At 37.7% G+C, this 25093-nt stretch overlaps 1 protein-coding gene across 1 annotated transcript in view; it reads right to left on the bottom strand.

Annotated features, from left to right (window-relative positions):
- Window positions 1–9216: 9216 nt before the first annotated feature.
- The window catches only part of LOC100492857, a 35897-nt gene continuing 20020 nt past the window's right edge, over window positions 9217–25093 (bottom strand). The window contains exons 13-23 of the mRNA XM_018090917.2: window positions 23799–23891; window positions 22292–22411; window positions 20435–20529; window positions 19712–19817; window positions 19058–19180; window positions 18362–18463; window positions 17270–17391; window positions 13642–13783; window positions 13365–13444; window positions 12409–12550; window positions 9217–9530 (exon numbers count right to left, since the gene is read on the bottom strand). Coding sequence (XP_017946406.2) covers window positions 9504–9530; window positions 12409–12550; window positions 13365–13444; window positions 13642–13783; window positions 17270–17391; window positions 18362–18463; window positions 19058–19180; window positions 19712–19817; window positions 20435–20529; window positions 22292–22411; window positions 23799–23891 — 1152 coding nt within the window. The 3' untranslated portion in view covers window positions 9217–9503. The remainder of the gene's footprint in view (window positions 9531–12408; window positions 12551–13364; window positions 13445–13641; window positions 13784–17269; window positions 17392–18361; window positions 18464–19057; window positions 19181–19711; window positions 19818–20434; window positions 20530–22291; window positions 22412–23798; window positions 23892–25093) is intronic.

Below are 25093 nucleotides of genomic sequence, written 5' to 3'. Positions count from 1 at the left end.
ATTGAGTTAAATAGGGGCTGGCTCCATGACCGGTTTGAAGCAAATCCATCAGTGTGTTTATGAATCTCCGCATTGCTAGTGTATAACACTAGCCTTTTTTGAAAGGTGCCATTACACTTGTTGGTATTGCCTCTTGGGACCTAAAGGCTGGCAGGTTGCAGCCAATCTCATGGCATCTGCTGGATCGCAGTAGCTCAAGCAGGGTAATAAGATGGCATGTACATTACATCTTAATTATGTTGCTGGGTATCTTCTCTGCCTTGAGTAGCTTCACAGCTGGACGCTTGTTTACGAAGCTCTGTTTTTTGTTGACAGGGGTTAGGTGCTTGTTGCCCAACAAGCAGCCGTTAAATACACTTTATGCATTACCTTGCTAAGCTATCATTGTCACTTCTGTTGGGTTCGGAGGGTCTAACCCTTGCATTGAATTAGCTGCGGGATTACAGCTGTTTAGGCATATTGTATACATTCTACAGGGCTTGAGAATATATAAAAGTTCACCTGGCTTCCAATTACATGCTATAAGTAAATATTTTGGGGTAGCTGCCATTCCATACTTAGTTCCCCCAAGAGGACACGTGTTTGCTCTTTGGCAGGGAATGACCTTGTCTCTCACGGGATGTGTCACATTCGCACTGCTTGGGATGACCTATGCTTTCAATTTATGGACTGTGCCATCATAGTCTTTAGAGGTAAGTTCTAGCTACATCTCCCTGCCTAGGGCCCAGTTATCTGGCCCATAATATTGCCTGTGCAACAGTTAATTACTTGCCCTGAAGTATTCTCCCTTGGGTGAGGGTGCCTCCAGCTGGGAAGCTTGAAACAGGGTGTTTTTGGCTTCCATCAGATTAGTCCGGACACAGGGCATACACACAGGTTATATCTACTGTAGAAGCTCTAAACTTAACTCATACTTGAAAGACATTCCTTATTCCTACCCAGTTGTCTACATTGGCTGGGATTATGTCTTCCTGTTCCTATGCTATATATTAGTTTAGCGGCATGGTGGCTATGAGTATGCCTTCCCGTCCAGGGTATATCATATGTAGTGGCATTGCCGTTCATGTCTTCTGCTTGGCCTGTTTTGTCATTGCAGTACCTGAGATTCCTGGAATTAGGTTACCCTTGTAGAGGGTTATCATTCTAGTATGTGACCTCGGCATGAGAGCAACCTTTAAAGATTGTTATGGGATAGAGTGCTACTAGCGATCAAGAGGTCAGCATAAGCACATATAGGACTCATAAAGGTCTGACAGGGCTCACATGGTTTCTGCCTATAGTACTTCCTTCATGATGCATATCTTCTACCTTGTGATGTTCATGTTGCATTAGTTTCAGATACTGATATGTATAGAGACTGGATTCTCTGCTATGGTTTAGAAGGTATTTCCACTTGCGGTGAATTTCACAGCTGTCAAATGGTATGCTTCTAAATAGTTTTGTGAAATTCTGGGAGTTTGTTCTTAAGGTGTGTCAGGCACTGTCCACCTCTAACCAAGTGGAGATGAGATGGTCAATTCGGGGTCACACTCACTGTGTGTGTTTCTCTCTATGTCCCAGATAGTGCTGATATGGAGTATGACCAGCGAAAATTGTATCGTACTTACCGTGATTTTCCTTTCCTGAGAGTACTCCATATCAGCATGTTCCCATACCTTATGCAATGGTAGTCTTAAAGCTCGTAACAAAGACGCCATAGAGGGGTTGGGGGTGGCTTTTAAAGCTTTGGGGAGGATCCTTCTGATGGGGCATGGGGGCGGGGATATCCCAGATAGTGCTGATATGGAGTACTCCCAGGAAAGGAAAATCACGGTAAGTATGATACAATTTTCCCTTTTCCTTTATATATATATATGGACTCAAGATCAGGCACTCACGTAAAAAATAATAACGAATGCCTGGGTGCAGAATATCACAGATACGATACTATTATATATATATATATATATACACGCACACACACTCAGGTCTTAGATGCAAAAAACAAAGTTTTTTTTTTTATTTGGATCAAGGACTGACGTTTCGGCCGCACAAGCAGCCTTTCTCAAAGTGCAGATGTGGCAATCAAACCCCCCCTGATAAACCCAGCAGTGGCAAGGCTTGATGACATCATAGAGTGGGCGTGTCTATGATGTCATCAAGCCTTGCCACTGCTGGGTTTATCAGGGGGGTTTGATTGCCACATCTGCACTTTGAGAAAGGCTGCTTGTGCGGCCGAAACGTCAGTCCTTGATCCAAATAAAAAAAAAATTTGTTTTTTGCATCTAAGACCTGAGTGTGCGGCATATTCTTTCTAATTTTGCATGCTCACTTTATACTGCACCCAGGCAAATTATTACTTCATTATACGTGAGTGCCTGCTTTGACCTGTTCCTATATATATATATATATATATATATATATATCTCTAAAATACCTGCTCACTGATGAAACAACATATTTAGCAAAACAGTACTTTCTGATTCCACAGAGCTTCTTATGACATCTATTTCAAGAGATTTGCGGTTCAGATGTGATTCTTATTAAAATAGAAGGGTTGTTATAAAATATTGTGCTGCTCTCCATACAATACAAGTGAGTGATCTTTTATTTCCCATAGGGTCTTGTTGAAACAAACTGATATGCTCTTTCTCTGTTGATGGCTAAATAACCCTGCCAAACTGCAACAACTATTCCTAAACGGAGAGGAGGGGCCCGTGACACTGTTTGTCATTAACTTGGAGCCGGTTTCATAAAAACTCACACTTCCAGTCATGAAATTTGAAAAATGAACAACTGCCTCAATGAGACTCATGCTACTATTGTGACTGCGTTATAATTTCACCCTTAGCCTTTCAGATATCACCAGCCTTAATAAACTACATGGAACCATTGGGATTGTATGTTTGTGACAGTATAACCCTTAGGGGGTGATTTATCAACTGTCAAGATTGAATTTTTTTCTTCATTCAAAATTTTTTTAACTGTGAGTAACCTGTAGGTAATGTTGCAGGTACTGTTTCATGATCAACATGTGCAAAATGTGAGCAAAAGACATGCTGTGTCTAACACTACTAACCACGTGGATATGTACAAAGTTAAGTGGGGTCTTGATGTTCTGCAGAATACACAATGGCTACAGACGGCTACAATGATATTTAGTGAGCCTTTGAGGGCCATCATGGCTGAATTCTCCTGCACTCGCCTTCATTGCCCTCCTCTGGATGGCAGAGCTGATTTAGCCCCTAACTGAAACTTAATTCCTGTATGGCCCTGTGTGGCCCCAACTTTGCAAATGCTATATGTAATATGCTTGCTAGACCACCCTTATGTAGATGCAGAATTGCACAGCATCCAAACACAGCTTGTAGAACTGCACCAAAACCCAATTCAGGTGGCAGTATTTTCACATAATGGTATGCATTTTATTTTTGTTAAATGTCAAATCTGTCAAAATGTCTTCACTTGAAAATTTAGTGATAAGCAATTGTTTTAGCCAGGCATGGATTTGCAGCAAATTTCCACATTGTGCCATTGGCGAATTGTTTTGCAAAACTTCAGCGAAAATTTGCAGCGAAAAAATTAGTCGCATGTCAACAAAAGTTGCATCTAAGATCACGTCAAAATAGACATGGTCACATCAAATTGGGTGCAGTCACGTCAATGACTAACAAGCAATTTGCCAAAGCAAGTCAAACTGTAAGGGCTCTGGCACACGGGGTTAGGGCTCTGGCACACGGGGAGATTAGTGGCCTGCGACAAATCTCCTTGTTCGTGGGCGACTAATCTCCCCAAATTGACTTACATTGTCGCCGGTGGGATGGCAACTGATGGCAACTCGGGGAGATTAGTCGCCCGTGAACAGGGAGATTTGTCACAGGCGACTAATCTCCCCGTGTGCCAGAGCCCTAAATAATAAAACTATTGTTTACATTTTCCTCTACCTTCTCAGTGTTGTCAGAAGAATCCTAACATAATGTTTCTCAAGTTACACAGTTATGGGCTTGTTCCTCAAATTTTTGAGTTTCCTTATTCAAGTTTGTTTGAATAGGAGGGGAAAAAATTCCTTCCTAATTCAAGATGGCAATCGGACCAGTCCCTGGATTAACCTGTAGAGCTGTCTTCCATAACCCTGTATTCCCTCACTTGTACTGAGAGCTATCTCCCATACCCCTGTATTCCCTCACTTGTACTGAGAGCTATCTCCCCTACCCCTGTATTCCCTCACTTGTACTGAGAGCTATCTCCCATAACCCTGTATTCCCTCACTTGTACTGAGAGCTATCTCCCCTACCCCTGTATTCCCTCACTTGTACTGAGAGCTATCTCCCATAACCCTGTATTCCCTCACTTGTACTGAGAGCTATCTCCCCTACCCCTGTATTCCCTCACTTGTACTGAGAGCTATCTCCCCTACCCCTGTATTCCCTCACTTGTACTGAGAGCTATCTCCCCTACCCCTGTATTCCCTCACTTGTACTGAGAGCTATCTCCCCTACCCCTGTATTCCCTCACTTGTACTGAGAGCTATCTCCCCTACCCCTGTATTCCCTCACTTGTACTGAGAGCTATCTCCCCTACCCCTGTATTCCCTCACTTGTACTGAGAGCTATCTCCCCTACCCCTGTATTCCCTCACTTGTACTGAGAGCTATCTCCCCTACCCCTGTATTCCCTCACTTGTACTGAGAGCTATCTCCCCTACACCTGTATTCCCTCACTTGTACTGAGAGCTATCTCCCATAACCCTGTATTGAATGCTTGCTTATTTATTAATAAGGAAAACACCTAAAACTTGAATATCTCAGTTTACAAAATAATTTTGAGTTTAAAAATATAGCTTTACTTTGCCTAGGCCAACTCCCACTGACTTCTGTACCGAAAAATCGTGAAAAAATGTAAACTCTAACGTTGATAAATCTCCTCCATAGACACAGATTTGTTAAAAAAAATTCTACCACAACTAAACTCACTCACTCACAAAAAGCACAAATGTCTCCAAATTTATTTAACATATGATTATAAAAAACAGTTTAAAAAATTGTAAAACAAAACTAATATGACAACCTTGAACTCTTTGTTTATATAAGAATATTTATGAAATTAAAAGTGAAAAAAACCCTGAAAAACTCCAAATCCTCAAAGTAGGTTTACAATTTGCAAAGAAGAGCTACCATTGACTTCTACATTACCTTACCAGCTTTTCAATGGTGTCATTTTTTATTAGTTTTTCATAGTAATTATTTAAATAGATGCATTTTGAAGAAAAGGAAAAAATAAGAACAATAATAAATCTGCACCATAGGTTTAGTTTTACTTCATAATATGATTTATCAATATCCAGCTGCTGTACTGGAATAAATGGGAAATTCATTTCAGTTCACTTTGTAATTTAATTGAATCTTAGGAATTAAGAAAAAATGCAGATTCCTTTGGAAATCTAGGGGACTATTTTACAGACCAAAAGAGGATTAGCATCGAGCCTTACTTGCTGCCACAGTAAGTAACAAAATCCACGTTTCTTGTTTATTTCCAGACTCCCTATTAAGTACCTTTAATGGATATTAAATAGACAAATTCGGGTTTAAAAACAACACAAAAGTTATTCTTCAAAATGAATTACTTCAGAAAGACAAGCAAGGTTTATAATAAAATAGGAACTAGAATTGTTCTATAACCCTGGCCAATCCACACTCTGTTTCCAAATGCAATTGCAATAAAAATATTTAAATTAAATTAAAAAAATGCAAATAAAAATAAAATATATTTCCATGTATCAAGTATTTGATGGCATTATCACTCAAGTGTAAATATATACACATTGGGGCAGATTTATCAAAGTGTGAAATTATAACTCACCACAGAATAATTCACCCCGCGAATAATTCACCCCCACAATACGCGTCTAAAAACCCCATAGGAATGAACAGAGAACGGGTGAATTTTAGTGAACTCTAATTTCACAATTTGATAAAGATCCTATAGAGCAGTGCTGTCCAACTTCTGTGGTACTGAGGGCCGAAATTTTTCCGACCTACGTGGTGGAGGGCCGATAATGGAAGCCAGTTTTGACTACTCCCCTTTTTGAAACTGCACCCACTTGAAACCACACCCATGTTATCACATGACCATACCCATATTAATGGTTTTAGTACAGCAAAAACTTGCCATACTCTGCCTTCCCTACCCTACCTGTGTGTGCCATACTCTGCCTTCCCTACCCTACCTGTGTGTGCCATACTCTGCCTTCCCTAACCTGCCTGTGTGCCATACTTGGCTGGTTTCTGCTATACTTGGCCTGTGTGTGCCATACTCTGCCTGTGTGTGCCATACTCTGCCTTCCCTACCCTGCCTGCATGTGCCATACTTTCACTGTGTTTGCCATTCTTGGCTGGTTTGTGCCATACTCTGCCTTGCCTACCCTGCCTGTGTGTACCATACTCTGCCTTCCCTACCCTGCCTGTGTGTGCCATATTCTGCTTGCCCTATGATGCCTGTGTGTATGGCACACACAGGCAGCCTACAGTGACACAATGCTGGCACTGCTCCTACAGTCTGCACAATAACTATAAATTAAAAAACTTTTTAATTGCAGTACCACCTCAGTATATGTTCTTTTTGTAGTGTGCAGGGTTTATTTGTGGGTTTATACTGCTCCTGAGGTGTGAACAGGGGAACAATATGGTTGATTACAGACTGAGCCTGAGGTGTGAACACTGCAGGGGGTGAACAATGCAGAGATTAAAAGGTGTGAACAACACAGTGGATTACATATTTAAACAATACAGCCTGATTACAGCCTGAATCTGAGGTGAGAACCATGCAGGGGGGCAGTTAATCACAGTACTGATACCATTTAAAGCTTACACAAGGTAAGCCATCAAAGCAGCCAGACAGGTGGGGGGCCACACAGAGGGGGGTCGCGGGCCGCATGCGGCCCGTGGGCCGCCAGTTGGACAGCACTGCTATAGAGTTTATCTTAAACTTACTTACATTTACTTGGGTAAAAACTGGTTTGTTCATTGAGTGTCCATTTACATTGACACAGAAGTAATGATGAGTGAAATTTTGCACCCTAAAAAAAATTGACACACGCAACAATATTTTTTGACACAGATCATTTTCTGTGGTTTTTTTGACACTTCATGAATATTTCCAAAGCTTCGTAAATTTTACAGCAAAGCAAAATGGGACAGATCCGCTCACCGCTACACACAATTGAAAGCAACAATACTGCAAACCTTTACATTTTTTTTTAAATTTTTAGCCTCATTGAAAATAAATAGAATAATATGATTCTCACTTGTGTTTGAGGGTTTTTTCTAATTAAAAAAAAAACTTGATTGCAAATATTGTCGGACATTTTTCTTAAATAAGTTAGTGCTTGAAGAAAAGAATGTTATGGGAAACAAATCTCATGTTTTTTTTTCCCTTTTTTATATGTAATCAAGATTTTTTTTCTTGACCTTGTAAATAAGTAAATAGGGCGCCCTGTGTTGATTAGCTGTTATAGGTTTCTCAGACTTTGCTAATGTAATCTAGTACAGATATGGGATCCCTTATCTGGAAACCAATTATCGAGAAAGTTCCGAATTACAGAAAAGCCATTATAAGCAAATAATTGTAATTTTTATACATTTTTTTTTCTCTGTAATAATAAAACAGTACCTTGTACTTGATCCCAACTAAGATATAATTACCCCTTATTGGGGGCAGAACAGCCCTATTGGGTTTATTTAATGGTTAAATGATTCCATTTTCTCTGTAATAATAAAACAGTACCTTGTACTTGATCCCAACTAAGATATAGTTAATCCTTATCGGAGGCAAAACAACCATATCGGGTTTACTCAATATTTAAATGATTTTTAGCAGAATTAAGTTATGGAGATGCAAATTATGGAAAGACCCCTAAAATCCCAGGTCCCGAGCATTCTGGATAACAGGTCCCATACCTGTATGAGTGTTAGAGCGTATCAACATACTAATGCTCCCCATTCCCTAGATTCCCTTTATTTTTTAATTATATGATTAATAAAATGAATAGATATTAACTGGTTATTTAAGGCTGCAGCTCTGCCTTTTATATGTTTACTTTGATTGCAGGAAAGAGATATGTTATTCTTATAATTCCACAACAAAATGTATATTCAGTATAAGATATGGGGCCTCCTTTAAAATGAGAGTGGATTACCTGGACAAGAAACAAATACAAAAACAGTTGTTTGAGCTCAAATTTCTAGAGCCAGGTAATGTATATCACTGGGGGTGGTTCTCGGATAAGAACTAAGGGGTGAAAAAACAAAATGGTGAATTTAAGTTTTCTGCCATACATTTATAAAACATAAAAAACCTGAATTAAATAATTTGGCATCTAAAAACATGTAAAAGTCAACAAGTCATTTTTTTAAATGAATAGAAATGTTATTTTGTGGGAAATTAAGAATATGTAGGGTTTTAGTTTTAAAAACTCAGTCATGGAAAGCAAATCATTGTTGCTAAGTATATGTTTTAGGGGGGAAATTACTATTATATATTGTGACAATGTGGTTAGGAAACACAGCAGCCTTGAAGCGTGTGATGTGGACTGCAGGGGAATTCCTTGTGCAGATAGGGTTAATAATCCCTCTCAGTCAGCTAATTAAGAGGCAGCTGAGAGAGGAGCTTCCTGGAGAGGTAAAAAGGTGTGTGCTCCCCCACCTGGGGGCCGCTCAGTGTGAAGGAGTCAGTGAGAGTGAGGGGTCACTCAGAGAGGTATCCACTCTCAGAGCGGGGCACAGGGCAGGAAGGCTGCCTGTCTGTGTGAGGAACTCCCAGAGGGGCAGGAAGGCTGCCTGTCTGTGTGAGGAACTCCCAGAAGGGCTGGGGGGGCTGCCTGTCTGTGTGAGGAACTCCCAGAGGGGCTGGGGTGCTGCCTGCCTGTGTGAGGAACTCCCAGAGGGGCTGGGGGGGCTGCCTGTCTGTGTGAGGAACTCCCAGAAGGGCTGGGGGGGCTGCCTGTCTGTGTGAGGAACTCCCAGAAGGGCTGGGGGGGCTGCCTGTCTGTGTGAGGAACTCCCAGAGGAGCTGGGGTGCTGCCTGCCTGTGTGAGGAACTCCCAGAGGGGCTGGGGGGGGCTGCCTGTCTGTGTGAGGAACTCCCAGAGGGGCTGGGGGGGCTGCCTGTCTGTGTGAGGAACTCCCAGAGGGGCTGGGGGGGCTGCCTGTCTGTGTGAGGAACTCCCAGAGGGGCTGGGGGGGCTGCCTGTCTGTGTGAGGAACTCCCAGAGGGGCTGGGGGTGCTGCCTGTCTGTGAGCAAAAGGCCCAGGGATGGCACGGACAATTTACCCATAAAGCTGAGAGCATACATTGAAATTAAAGACACCCATGACATAATAACATAGTATCAATCTGAAAAGTAAGATTGTCACTCGATAAACCACAAACAAAAACACAATACTAACAAAGTCTAAACAGTTAAAAATGCTATTTTCCATTTCCATCTTTCTGGCCGTTTCTTCTTGGCTGTGACGATCTCCATGACCACTAGGATTCCCGAAAGTTTACCGACATCTGTTTTGAAAGGAAAAAAAAAAGGAAAAGCATTAAGAAATCCATCAGGTTCAGCACTTCCAAAACTCTGATAAAGCTAAATCATTTGTTGTATGAAATGTGTTATCACAAGATGATATTCATTTTACACAGGGCAAACAATTCTGCACACATTTTGGATAAAACAACATTTTTAAAAGTGTTTCGGGGTCTTGCAACACCTGCTGCATTCTTTAAGAGATGAAGTATTTCTTATAATATTTTCCAGAGTAGATACTGGGGGTTGATTTACGAAGAATAGTAAAAATTAGAATGATGGAGGGCACTATAGGATAGGATATACTTGTCCTTTAAAATAATTTCATTAAATAGAAAATAGGTATAGGTACTAAGGTTTAAAATCCCCCCAGTTGAGGATTATATACATTGTAATGCACCACATATAAACCTTGCACACTAGAAACTCAAGAGTCCCCTTGACAAAGGCTTTCAAACTGAAACGTTGGGGAATTTTCTCATCCATGCCTTTGTCTTTTCTCTGCTCATTGCTGGGTGTATTTCTTTGCTCACTGGGGGATATTGTGTGTGTGCATATTATGGCATTTTTCTATTTTTTGTATTGTGCAAGGTTTATATGTGGACCATTACGGTGATTTACAAAGAACCCAGACAAGAATGCAAGAGCATGCCCCTTAGTGCTCACACAGTGAGCATTGATCTAACCGCACTCAGGGCCAAGGTGCAGAATGCAGTATCTGTGGGCACAGGCAGCCCTGTTCTTACCACATGCTATAGGGCCGGGAGTTAGCACAGAGCCCTGTTGTGACCACCGCCAGTCCCTAACGTGTGCATCTGAATGACATAAAAGTTGAGGGACAGGTAGGGGGCTGGAGGGACATGCTTACATACCTCCCACTTCTGATAAATACAGTGCATTTTCTTAAAATGAAATTTACATTGGAAGACAGTACTGGATTTGTCACTTGCAGAACCAAGTCTCACCGGTATTACCTGGAATACTTTGCCATTGGGTGAAATAGAAAAGAACTATAATTTATAGAGCTGTAGACAGGAAGAAAACGCTTAGAAAAAAAAGATAGCTTAAAATAATATAACTTTATATCAAAGCATCTCTCTACAGTGTTGGATGGGGGCATCAGGGGCCCACACCATCCCAAATCACAAGCTCCTACTTCCCCCCACACTGCATACTGCACTCCATACTGCACCCTGTACCGCACCACACTCTGTGATTGGGTGCACGCAATTGCCTGTGGAGGAGTGGGCAGGGCACATATAAATATATATATATTGAACTTATTGCACGAGTCTATAGTTTCAGCATCTCAATAGCAGCAATAATCCAGGCCTTCATACTTGTCACAGGACACTTTGGCAGCTGCTTAGAAGCTGAGCTTAGGGGTTGTCACAAATTATCAAGCAGAAAATGAGGCTGGCCTGTCATATAAACTGATGTTACAGGGCTGATTATTAAATTCTGATGCTAATTGCACTGCTTTCTGAGCTGCCATGTAGTAATTATCTTTGTTAATTGCTAATCGGCATTATGTTCTGACATTTATATTCTATATATACACAGTATATTGTGACATTTATATTCTATATATACAGTATAGTGTGTCATTTATATTCTATATATACAGTATAGTGTGACATTTATATTCTATATATACAGTATAGTGTGACATTTATATTCTATATATACAGTATAGTGTGCCATTTATATTCTATATATACAGTATAGTGTGCCATTTATATTCTATATATACAGTATAGTGTGACATTTATATTCTATATATACAGTATAGTGAGACATTTATATTCTATATATACAGTATATAGTGACATTTATATTCTATATATACAGTATAGTGTGACATTTATATTCTATATATACAGTATAGTGTGACATTTTTATTCTATATATACAGTATAATGTGCCATTTATATTCTTTATATACAGTATAGTGTGCCATTTATATTCTATATATACAGTATAGGGTGACATTTATATTCTATATATACAGTATAGTGTGCCATTTATATTCTATATATACAGTATAGTGTGCCATTTATATTCTATATATACAGTATATAGTGAGTGGGCCCCTAAGCTCAGGTAAGTGTCAGCAGCACAGAGTATGGGCAGGGAATCAGCAGAAAAGAAGATGGGGGGCTACTGGGGCATTTTCGGAAGAACAGATCTTCCCTGCTAAAGGGCTGTGGGTGCCTTGGGCTGGTACAGAAGCTCAAAGCATAATGTACAACATGTTTGCCCTACTTCTTTAGTTCGGCTTTAGTTCTCCTTTAAGCTTCCCTGAAAGATCAAAGTTTTTGGGTGTATACATTATACTCCCACAAAAAATAACCTGATACCAGGTCTCGTAAATATATGAATTAGGTAGCCTAATTACGATTGGTTTTATGCTTGATACATTGTTGTTTCTGTTAGCTAAATGGGTGATGGCTGGCTTGGATCCATATATTGTGTACCAACAAACAAATTGGCGGAGTGGAGTGCAATGTTGCTTAATTTATAAAACTCAGCCTGCAGCCTTGTGCCTTTATATGGTCACAGAACCCCTCAGTGACTGCTAATATCCTTATAATTTACAGCAGGGGGTACATTATCCCTTATAATACATGAGTGATACTCAGAGTTCCTTGTATAACTCAGCCTGCAGCCTTGTGCCTTTATATGGTCACAGAACCCTTAATATCCTTATAATTAACACAATATAGAACTGTAGTAGCAATTCAGCAGAAACAGTTTGTATGGTTGTCATGCCCAAAGCTCCCCTGTGATGCTGCAGGCCTGGGGCAAATACCAATCCTGCCCTACCCTAGGATAGATCATAACTTAAAGAAGAAATCATACCATATGAATTAAAGCATCAAGAATGTCTGTGTCCTGGCGATGGTCTCTGATTTTGGAAATCAGTTTCATTTGTTGCACCAGCCTCTGCCACATCTTAGAAGTTCCTTTAGGTGTCATAAGTTTCCCATAAAGGCTTTTCAATCTAGAAAAAGAGTAAAACAAGTTACAGAGATAGCTATTTAAATAGCGTAGACTATTGGCACATACAACATACAACTGGGGAGCTTTTATGAAAGAGTCAAGAACTGAGGGCCGATAAAATGCAGTAGCTGACAGGTTTTCTTACTTCTGCACTCATAGCACCAGCAGCATACTAGGGTATTCGCTCATTTTTGCACATATATATTTTTTTGCAAAGGCAACTCACATATTTCAGTTACTTTACTACACTGAATAATTTCACTATTGTCAGGGATGGGCAAAAAGGCCCTAGTATAACCAGGGCATATAATTATGATTCTTTGCTTATATTAGCTGAAAGTCATTTCTTGATTAATAGCTACATATGAACAAGAAGCATGCAAGGTCTTATACCAAGTCTTATGATACATAGGTTTGTAAGGATTGGCATAATTATAAAATAACTGCCAAATAAAAAAGAAGTTGACAAGATTGAGCAAGAGTGAACTAGGGACTGCTGATTGTGAATGTGTATGATGAACTCAATGTACCAATCAAACACATAACTTTTACCAGGTGTGGGCAACTGTACATTATATTTTACTTACTGGTAAACACTTTCATTTTTTGGCATTTATTATCCTGTAGGGAACATGTAAAACACTGCCTGTTGAAAAACAAGGCGGCTTGGAACTGTTTTTTTTGCACTTTTTTTGCATTCTGGCCTGATTCCTTTTTGTATCAAAAAAAGCTTGTATCAAAAAGTACAAGACAATAGAAATTTACTATGAAACGTACAACAAAAGTGAGTGGTATTTTTTTCATTTTCCCCTTACCTCTCCTTATGCAGAGCAGATAGTTTGAGTAAAAAACATTCTTTTATATCCATTATACAATTTTCAATATTTTCTTCAGTCTAGATAGGAAAAATGCAAGAAACCTGAATTAGAAAAGGTGTTTTATATAGTATTTGAGCTAAATGCACTTGTGCTTGATCTTTCCTTGGAGGCTGAATGTTTGCTGGGTGCTAACAAGCTGCAAAGGGACAATTCATTTTCTGAACAGTATTGATGTATACTTTTTATTTAGAGGTATATAATGAATTTTACTTACTTTTTGTTTTGCAATTTCTAAAGGTCTGTTGTGGCTGAAATTTGGTACTAGAATATATTTTTTAAAACTGTGATTTTGACTCTCTTCAAAATATTTTTTCATTGTTTTCTCATTGAAAGGGCGTCTTTTCTTCCCTAAATACCTTTAAAAAAAAAAAAGGAATTTAATCATTACAGCATAAGAATGAAATCTCTAAGGGGTTTTCCCGAATTTGACCTTTTAGCTCTTAAAATCGTGTATTTGGGTAATTTCTCTGAAACATACATTTTTCACTATTTATCAAGTGTAAAAACCATGAAAAACTCTAATACAAAACATTGGCATCTAATAGCTGGCGAAGTCAGTGGGAGCTGTCCTTTTCCAATTGTAAAATCTTTATTTGAGATTTATTTAGAGGTTTGCGGGATTTTTTTTTGTTTGTAATCACGTGAAAATTCTTACGAAAAAATGGATTTCAAGGTTTACGTATTCTTATTCGTACTAGTTACGCATTTTTATTTGGATTTTTTTTTTTTTAAAAATGAGTAGAAATTCATGCTTTTTTAAAAAGTGAGTTTAGACATGGTAGAAAAAAAACATAAAAATTACACAAATACTTATTTTAATAAATATGTCCCCCCATGTCAAAATAACAATATATACATTACAAATTATGGATAAAACTATCTAGCAACAATTTTACAAATAGAACAAGCGTCTTTCCAATACATATGGAAATAGGGTTATCCTATACTAATATCACTGACTGTTTCATTTAATAATCTTTACACCATTTTGCTAACTTGCACTCCTAATATCATTAAAATGAGATGGTTTAGGAAAAAATGAATTTCTTTTAGGATGGAAGGTTAATCTAACCCCCAATCTGTCTCTACAGTGCTTAGTTGGGGCTAGATTAACATATAGGAATATATACTCGAGTATAAGCCGATCCGAATATAAGCCGAGGTACCTAATTTTACCTAAGAAAACTGGAAAAACTTATTGACTCAAGTATAAGCCTAGGATGGGAAATGCAGCAGCTTCTAAGTTTCAATAATCAAAATAAATTCCAATAAAATTAGGATCTATCAATCTTACTAAACAAATTCATGCAGGGAATGAGTATGCAAGATGCCAGGCTCCCACCTACTCCCCCCCCCCCTATTCAGTGTGAGTTTTACTTTAAGGAGTTCCCCCTCTGTCTCCATTGCCTGCCGGCATCAAAGAGTTCTGCCACTCAAAAAGATAAATAGCAGGCCAGTTTGAGCTTTTCCCTGCATGCCTGCTCTCCTTCCCCCTATTACACACACAGACACCGGAGCTGAAGCAGGGAGCGTGTGATATCACGCCGGGGGGTGGGGCAAGGAACCAGGAAGGATCGACACGCAGAAGAGAGCACAGGGAATCAGGTAGCAGAGGGTGTTAGTGTTAGTTATAGTGTTGTATAAGCCGAGGGTTGATTTTTCAGCACATTTTGGGTGCTGAAAAACTCGGCTTATACTCGAGTATATATGGTATGTGGATTAACCATACCAGGTGTTCCTTCCCAAACAGGCCCAATATATCTTCTAACTACCCCTAGTTTAACAGCAAGAAATAATTTCTAATGATGAACAAATCTGTTCCATTTCACCTTGCCAATTAGTGAAACTGCTGAAAAATTTGCAAAATGGCAAAAAAAAATTGACAAATGCAGCTCCCATTTTGCAGCTAATGGTGAAATGCAGAATTTCTGGCCTGGCAAAAAAAAGGTCACTCATCACTAATAATCTTAAGCCAGTGCTTATAAACATTTCAAATGGCAAGATCTGAAGGGAACATTTTAGGAATGGCTATCACCAATGGTTTTGAATATGCAGCACAAACTAAGGAAAGCTAATTTTACAGGTTTTACTGTTTAAAATTTCAAGAGAGAGGTCAATATAATGTGCCGCTGAGGAGCCATGAGGACATGTAGGTAACAATATAATAACAGAGACAATTTCCAAGGTCAAGGAAACAATAGCTATAAATCAGCATTTAGAATTCCCTTATATACCATTTGACTATTGGACTAGTATTACATTATGGATTGCTGTGTCTAAACCTATAATTTTATATCTATCTTATTTCCCCATATGTGTTAAGAGTGCAAAATGCAGTCTGAAATCTTTGGGGTATTTTAGCTTCATCCATATTAGATTGAATTCTGTTTGCATTGTGCATTCTACAAGTCACAACAATTACTACATCAGTTAAGAAGGTATCACAACTAAAATGATGTGAAAAGCAGCTGGTGCTTCTTGGTATGTATTCCAGGCAGTGATGTGCCAATCTGGAATAGTGTGAAATTGTGTGAACCGGCGAAAAAACACAGGTCATGCACAACTTCTTTGTGCCTTTTTGACAGGACCACAAATTATTTGCGGTGAAGTCTCACGAAACAATTCGCCAAAGGCAAAATGCAGAATTTTGCTGCAAATCCATGCCCGCTGAAAAAAAAACGCTAATTCCAGGATCTCATATACAACACTTTGGGACTAATTACATAATAAAAAAGCAAGCAGGGCCAAAAATTAATGCAAATTAGATAACAACCTTAACTCATTGGTTTTTTTCATCCCCTTAGTTGAAAATTAATGAATCAGGGCCCCAGATGTTGATTCATTAATCTTTATGGAGTTGGATGGGGGAAATCAAAATGTAAAAAAAGAGCACATTTTTTATATATTTTGAATTGTATTTTTTTTTTAAAATGTAAAGCTTGGAAAACCTGGCTTTTTTTTGCTTTTTTTTTTTTTTTTTTTTAAATAACGCAATCAAGAAAGAAAGAGTGTAGAAAAAAGATAGACTTGATGTAAAAAACACAATTTATTTTACATTCATTTCTCCAATCCCCAAGCATGATGGAATGATCACTTACCTTTGGAAAGGTTTCCTTAAAGAGATTCTGACACCTGAGATTAAACTTTTTTTAAAATATATAATAACATTGTCTTTGCATGCTCTCTACAATTTTGCCAAAGTATTTGCTTGATGCTTTTACATAACCTATCTGATCCCCCATGTTCCTCTATGAGGGGGCGGCCATATTTGTGCAGCAGGAGTTCGTTAGCATTAGAAGCTATAACTGACAGGCTGAGAAGGGACAGGCCGGTTGGCAAAACAGTGAGGTTTAGGAACTTCAAGTAACTATTACTTACAAAAGCAGGTCTATCAGTGAAAAACCATCAACATGACCTATAGGCAACCTTTTATGTACATTCATATTTTGAAAAGTAATTTCTTTGTGTCAGTATCACTTTAATTTTGGAGATACATGCATGACCTGTGACCACCATGGCCTCGATAAAATTATTTTCTATTTCTGGGCAATTTCCTCAAACATAAAACTACCAAAAAAAATTGTGAATGTAAAAGAATAGAGAATTCTTGGGTAAATGGAGCAATAGAAATATTTTCATTCAAACAGGGGGTGATATTCCAATTGGTGGAAATGAATTTCAGCAAGTTTGGGAGACATTTTGAGACCCCTCTGAGAGAGGACACAAAAAATGATAAGTGGCAAACATATGTGGCACTAAAAGTGATGTCTTTCATTAAGAACAAATGAAATTTTGATTTTATTTGATTTATCAGCACTTTATTAATGTATAGTAACACTAACCATGCCAGTGCATCATCCAGTTGCTGTTCGATGGTATTTTTGACAAATTGCAAAGTGAATTGATCCTGGTTGTCCGATAGCAGCTTGTTTAGGTCTTCCATACACTGTTGCAGGATTTTTCTCTAAAAGCCACAAAACAACAGAGCAATTATAGTTACAAATGCTAAAGAAAAGGAACAGGTAGTGTTTGATTTTGGGTCTGTCACAAACCTAAGTTGTTAACATTCATGTATGTCTCACCTAGAACTAAAAGGCTTTTTTTTATAGCTGTGTATAAGGATTTGTTAAAGGGGTTGTTCACCTTTAAAGGAGAAAGAAAGGAAAAAACTAAGTAATCTTTACCAGAAAGGTCTATGTAAATGCAGCCATAAGCACTCACAGAAACGCTGCACTGAGTCCTCTATCAAAACAAAACACAGGAATTTTTGTCTCCTTTTTATAAACATGTTCAAAGGGTATCTGACTTCCTCTCTCAGACTCCCACCTCTCTCCCCTGCAATCAGTCTTAAATTCTTCTGCTAAGATCCTCCTGCTCTCTCATAGTAGTGCACTTAAGGGCCAACCCCCAAACCTTGTGCACTTTTAACCTCCAATTTGTGCCTGTGTGTTACCTGCCCATTTAAATTGTAAGTTCTATGGGGCAGAGATCTCCTTCCTACTGTCTCATACCACAGTATAATCTCTGTGTATTTATACTTGAAATATATTGTATTTGTTATAATACATGTCCTCCCTGTGTGCACTTTTGCGCATTGTAAGATTGAACAGCGCTGTGTATCCTTGTAGTGCTTATAAATAAAGTTATACATACATACATACATACATACATACATACATGTATGATAAAACACTTTATTTTTCCTCAAAACATTAATTCATTAGGAAAAAGTTTTTTGAATCCCAAGGCATGTTTATACTATAAACCAGGTCGGCTATGCAGTTTATGCAAGTTACAGCAGTTGGTCCAGTTTATTGCAACATACAGATTGTCAGTGGTAAGCACAGGTTAAACATCTTTTTAATGCCTACAAAGGGGGTTAAAAATGACTTAATTTTAGCATTAATTATTATTCATCATGTGACTATACATACCTTGTATTTTTTGAGTAAACCCTCAATTCTTAATTTAATTTCCTGGAAGATGTGTCCTTTTTTTTCTTCTAAGCCATCAAAGAAAATATTATGTAGTAGCACCTATAACACATAATATAGGTATAAATATTTGTTTTGTACAAACTGTGTTGAATAACATTATCAGAAAAAAGTTACCTCTAATAAACTAATTTAGGTGCAGCATTGCCCCAGTGTTAAACCCATAGCAATGAAATATTTGCTTAAAGAAGGGTATGTATCAGGAGGAAACTAACATCTAATTATATGATCCCTAAAGCTAATGGCACATGTAAGGTTTCTTCCTTAACATATTATATCCAGCAGATAAGTTCCCAATACCCACCCTTGTCACCTATCACACCTTGTCACCTCATTCACAATAGATGATTTTTGCCCTAAAAATAAGCACTTTCTGGATAAAAAACAGCGAGTGGTGATTGCTAAATGCTTAGTATCATAACATACCAGCCAGCTGTATAGTGTGATCCACGCTAAGTAAAACCAGTTTTGTATCAACATGTTTTGCAGTTGACCCAATACTCGGTACTCGTGTTTTGCTCTTATTGTTGCTTAATGTAGGATAAAATGAGTGGTACATCATTCTTGGTTAGTATTATGCACAGATTTGTGGCTGAAGAAGTTTCTATGGCTGAATTTAGCATTAATTAATGTCACCTTGTACACAGGATGTCTACCATTAAAGTGAGGACTGAAAACCCCAACTGACTGAATTCTGTCCTTATGGCTTCTCCAGTTTTTCTTTGCCTGTTCGATATTTTCTTTTAAGACAACATCCACCTGCAACACAAAATATAGTAAGCATGCATAAAACTTAGATGGGGTGTGATAGTTTGCTGTGTGGGGACAGGTTTTTACCATACAATACTGAGGGACATATTTTATGTATAATGTGTACTTAGCATATCAACTGAATGGTACTTGATCATCAAGGTGTTTGTTGCTCTAACACTATTAATTGAAGGTTTCCTTTTAATTTCTTCAACACCTCCCCATAGGTCTTTGGGCTATAAAATTAAAACTACTCCTTCTCTCACATTTACTGCTATAATGCTGTATTATGTGGTTATCATAATTTTTTTTCACTGTTATTAACATTGACCTGAAGCCTACTGGCTGAGCCAGTAAAAGCTGGTCACGTGGCAACCTTTAGATCCCATGACATAAGATTTTTCCCATGTCCCTACAATGTACTGGATATAAGGCAGAACCTGCCATTGTACATGGTATCTCCCATTATACAGACCACAGTTTATCATGTTTTGTAACAAAAACTGAAATTCTGCAACTGTTTTACATTTACATACTCACCTCAGTTTCTACAATCTCACAAAGCATCTCTTTTATGCTCTTATCAAAGCAAATCAACAGTTTGTCAATATTTTTATTAATTTCAGACTCCACAATATTTTTAGATCTGAAACAAACAAGACATTTTTTAAAAATATGCAGTACTAGCTATCTATTAAGTCATTCAGTTCATTTATTAGCAAAAACCTAAGAGCTATTTCTCACAACTAGATTTCCAGTGTGGATTTCTTGCCCTTCCTCCTCTCTGTAATATTTTCTCTTACCCTTACCTGGGTGCAGGGTCACCGACTCATTCCTTTAATTCAGCAGTATGATTTTATTGAAATATCTACAGATAAGTACCAGGCATAGTTCAGAACCATTAGTAATAATGAATAAGGATGGAGTTCTCTCCCACTTTTATATCCTACCCCGATGCTTTTCTGACTCTCTTCTTGAAGTCTTTCTCACATTAATATACACTTTTACTTTCTCGCACAATTATTGTGAACACAATCCACAGCCTAGAAATTTGTTTTTCACATACACAAAGACACTGGGGCATGCAGAGGGCTTTACTTCCCTGCCAAATACAGTTTCTGAATAATAATCATCTACTGTAAATCATCATAATCACAATAGGCATAACGTAGAGTTACACTTTCTACCAGCAACAAAAATGTACATTAAAGCCCTGAGAATTCAGATTTCATATTAAGATAATGGTGTCTCCTTGGTACTTACTCCCTTCTGTATAGCATGTGCAGTACTGATCTTGCCGCATCTGTATTGTTTTCTGAATTGATCTCCTTATGTAAATGTGAGAGCTGTGATTTTACCTAAAAAAAAGATTAAAAAGATGTTTTATGCCTGATAAACACATATCGCTACCAGGAGTAAAAACACAGTTCTACGCTAAATTTTGTTAAAAATTCTGCTTAATGCTTTCAAAGTCAGTGGGGGGAATTCCCAAAAGTAGAGATAGCTGTTTTGATTTAATAAAAGTAGTGGTAAAACTGGTGTAAAACACTTTCTCCATATTCACAAACAGAAATCTGCCTAAATTCCAACTCAACCTTCACTTCTCAGTGAAGTTTACAGACACTTTTGTGAATTTGTCTTTTAAACATTTGAACAACTTTTCCCCCTCCATTTTTTCCTGCCATTTTCAAAATGGAGCAAAGTGGGGTGTGCGTAATTATTCAGCCCCCTGAGCCGTCACAGAGCAGCTGTATTTGTACTGACATTAGATTACACACAGGTGCACTCTATTTAGTCATTAGCACTCATCAGGCAATGTCTGTGGGCAACTGACTGCACTCAGACCAAAGGGGGCTGAATAATTACACACACCCCACTTTGCAGTTATTTATTTGTAAAAAATGTTTGGAATCATGTATGATTTTCGTTCCACTTCTCACGTGTACACCACTTTGTATTGGTCTTTCACGTGGAATTCCAATAAAATTGATTCATGTTTGTGGCTGTAATGTGACAAAATGTGGAAAAGTTCAAGGGGGCCGAATACTTTTGCAAGCCACTGTAAATGGCTAAAAATTAGAATCCAAACTTGCTGAGTGCAAGTCAGTGGCAGAGATCCCTTTCCTTTCCCTGAAGATTATAGGTTATATAGATTTATAGATTATAAGTTGAGGTTTCACACCAAAAATTTGCAGCAACTTTTCCTATCTTTTTTAGTAAATGTTACACATTCGAGGAAATGAGCTTAGTTGATGTTAAGATGTTAAATATTTGGTATTGCAAAATAAGTTGTATCCCAGGCCTGAATGGGTTAACATGTTTCAAGTATACAACTGACTTGCCATTTACACTATACCTCACATACCCCATTGTTCCTTAAGTCTGGAATGTGATGTATAGGAAACATATGGAACCTCTTAGGGGGTAATACAGTGGGGGAGAGGTTTTCCAACAGGGATATATATCAATAACAAAAGGCTGGGGATGACATTGACGTAGTTGGCCAGCTTGAAGTATATTGCAATATATGGGCAAACAATCCCTCTTTTGGGTCAGGGGGTGGGCATTTCTTAGTAGCTGAATGCACAGAATGTCCTAATGTCCTATTTCTACATATTGATAATGGGTGAGTGCAGAGGATCTTTTGTGGTTGTTTATATGTATTTTGTGGTCACAACCTTATTGCACCCCCGCCTAATGGTTTACAATTTAGTGGTTGAGCACAACTTTCCCTTTTTCTTGTGGTCTTATACTTACACACTTACACTCACACATGCTCTCTTACACACATTCACTCTCACACACACACACACACACAGCCCTGACACACACATGCATACATTTTTAATACTTTAAATGATTACAGGCAAATACTTTGTATTGTATTGGTAAACTGTCAATAATGTTTTTGACTGGCTAAACAACTGGTAATTTGTATGTAACTTTTGTAACTTCTTGCCACACATTAACTATACTTCACCTTCGTGAGTGGTGTTTGTTGACCATAGTACTTACACAAATATATTAGAGAAAGAACATTTATAACCGTTGAGCTGGACATTTTTTTAAAAATAAGAAATTTGAGAGTTTTAGTAAATATGCCTCCACGAGTCTATTTACCTCTTCAGTGGTTACATTTTGCCTTGATGACACAAATTCATCAGTTATAGTTATGAGCTTGCTAATTCCAGTGTACTTCAAAAAAGTTTCATACTTTTGAAATATTGTGTATTCTTCTCCCTGTTAGAAAAAGAACAATTAAACCAATATACATTATTTCTGTCCGTAAAATGATTGCAGAACATTTTATTTATTGCTATTAATGTACACACACGGTCCATATTCTGTTTCAGTAAATAGGGCATAGTTAAATTATAGGGCTTGCCCAGTACTTAAAAACTAGCTGAGCACAGGCTTGCCAGGTTCAAAATACAGAGCAGGATAAATAATAGGTTTTTTTTGTTTTTTTTTCTTTTGCTTTACTGCATCAATAAAAGTGCAGAATATAACATTTTGTAATAGAATACAATATAAATACATGGAAATGTGTTCATTATATTGAATTTAAATGCTAATTTCTTTCCATCAGATGCATCAAACTAAGCTGTCATTTCTACCTTCATGCTTACAATATAATTTGGGTTACACAATGCAGCCAAGAGTTGGGGCAGAGGGATTTCTACAAGCCCATATTTGTTAGTGTTGACCCCCCCAGACTATTTAAATCACATGGGCACCCAGATTGTACCTAGAATACATACAAAATACATACAGAATACATAAAAATATTTAATGATAAAATTAATTTTATTACTAAAAATATCATTCTGTAACTGAATTTTGGCAGCCCAAAAATACATTCTGTGAATGCTTATGTATACTGCAGTAAAAACAAATACATATTGACAGCACAAAATTTGCCCAGGACAGTAACTCACACCTGCCTGCCTGAGGATGAATAATGAAGGCTAACTGGTTGTTGTAAGCTATCAGATAGTAAAAGAAGATCAGTGACACTGCACATTTTTGTAGAGAGATCTAGCTAAGGTAAAACTATTTTTGTTTGTTTTAAACTAAGACATAAATAATATAAATAAAAACATATATAGTAATATATTTTAAAAGTATCCATTTAAGACCAAAGTTCCTGGAACCTAACAAAAAAATTCTATAACCATTTGGTTTTGTGGCTTTGTATTGAATCTACTGTGCTGCTGGCATAAATGTGTATAAGCTGAATAAATGTGAATGTTCTTTTGTTGTTCCCATATACTATATCCTAGTAGTGCACATCAGCTCCCAGGGTCAGTTTAATTGTAAAGTGCCTATGAAACTTTTCCAAATTTTCCTACTAAGTGCAATAACCTTGAGCAAGTTTCCCTCTAGAATTTCGATATCAACCTGAAGACTAATCCTCTGTCTATGCTATGTTTATGTGTATTTTGTTGTCACAACCTCATTTCACCCTAATGGTTTAAAATTTAGTGGTTGAGCACAACTTTCCCCTTTTATACTAAGCCAAAAGCCACACTTACAATATAGTCGCCCACATTGTGTTCCTATTAGTGCTCATTATTGCTTCCCTTTCAAACCAAATGGACAATAAGAAGCAAGCATTCACTGGTACCTGTGCTGTAGGCTGTGCAAGAATAGATGTGTGCAATACGGGTAATATGTAGGATGTAATAATGCTGGTCTTCAATTCATCTGGTAAAGTGTCCTATAACAGAACAAAGGTAAGTTTTATTCATGGTTATTCAATAGTATTAAATGAGTGACCGATTTAAGATCTAAACTCTCACTACTTCAGGTATAGGATCAGTTATCCAGAAACCTGCTATTGTAATTATCGAGGGCCATCACTTAGTGACTTCATTTTAATCAAATAAATCAAAAGTGAAACTTATTTCCTTTTTCTCTATAATAATAAAACAGTACCTTGTACTTTATCCATACTAAGATATAATTACCCCTTATTGGGGGCAGAACAGCCCTATTGGGTTAATTTAATGGTTAAATGATTCCCTTTTCTGTGTAATAATAAAACAGTACCTGTACTTGATCCCAACTAAGATATAATTACCCCTTATTGGGGGCAGAACAGCCCTATTGGGTTTATTTAATGGTTAAATGATTCCCTTTTCTCTGTAATAATAAAACAGTACCTGTACTTGATCCCAACTAAGATATAATTACCCCTTATTGGGGGCAGAACAGCCCTATTGGGTTTATTTAATGGTTAAATTATTCCCTTTTCTCTGTAATAATAAAACAGTACCTGTACTTGATCCCAACTAAGATATAATTACCCCTTATTGGGGGCAGAACAGCCCTATTGGGTTTATTTAATGGTTAAATGATTCCCTTTTCTCTGTAATAATAAAACAGTACCTGTACTTGATCCCAACTAAGATATAATTATTCTGTATTGGGGGCAAAACAATCCACTTGGGATTATCACTTAGGTTATTTGATGTTTACATTTTTTACTTAAAGTATGGTGATTCAAATTATGGAAAACCCCAGGTCCTCAGTGTTCTGGATAACAGGTCCCATACTTGTAGTATATAGACCCTGGTGTATTCTGGAGAAAGCTTAAATCACATTACATCTGTGTTTATTGTGCTCATGGAGCCAGGTAAGAAGAAAAATACAGTAGGTGCTGAGTACCTGCGCTGTTCAGTACTTGCAGTAACAGTGTTTTTTGTTTTTTTTAATCTAAATAATAAATATGAAGCATATAACGTCTTCTACATCAGGTTACAGGAGACCATGATGCATTGCAAGGAGCACTGGGAGGCTGTGTATTTTAGCTACAACTCTACTTATCACACTTTCCTGAAAAGTGTGATTGCCTGGAAATAATTCCAAATCTTATTTTATCATGTAAGTCATGTAAGAGAAGTAAATTGTACTTAGACT

Source organism: Xenopus tropicalis, chromosome 1 (assembly GCF_000004195.4).
Source record: "Xenopus tropicalis strain Nigerian chromosome 1, UCB_Xtro_10.0, whole genome shotgun sequence".
Taxonomy (NCBI): domain Eukaryota; kingdom Metazoa; phylum Chordata; class Amphibia; order Anura; family Pipidae; genus Xenopus; species Xenopus tropicalis.
This window is presented reverse-complemented; position numbering and strand designations above follow the sequence as displayed.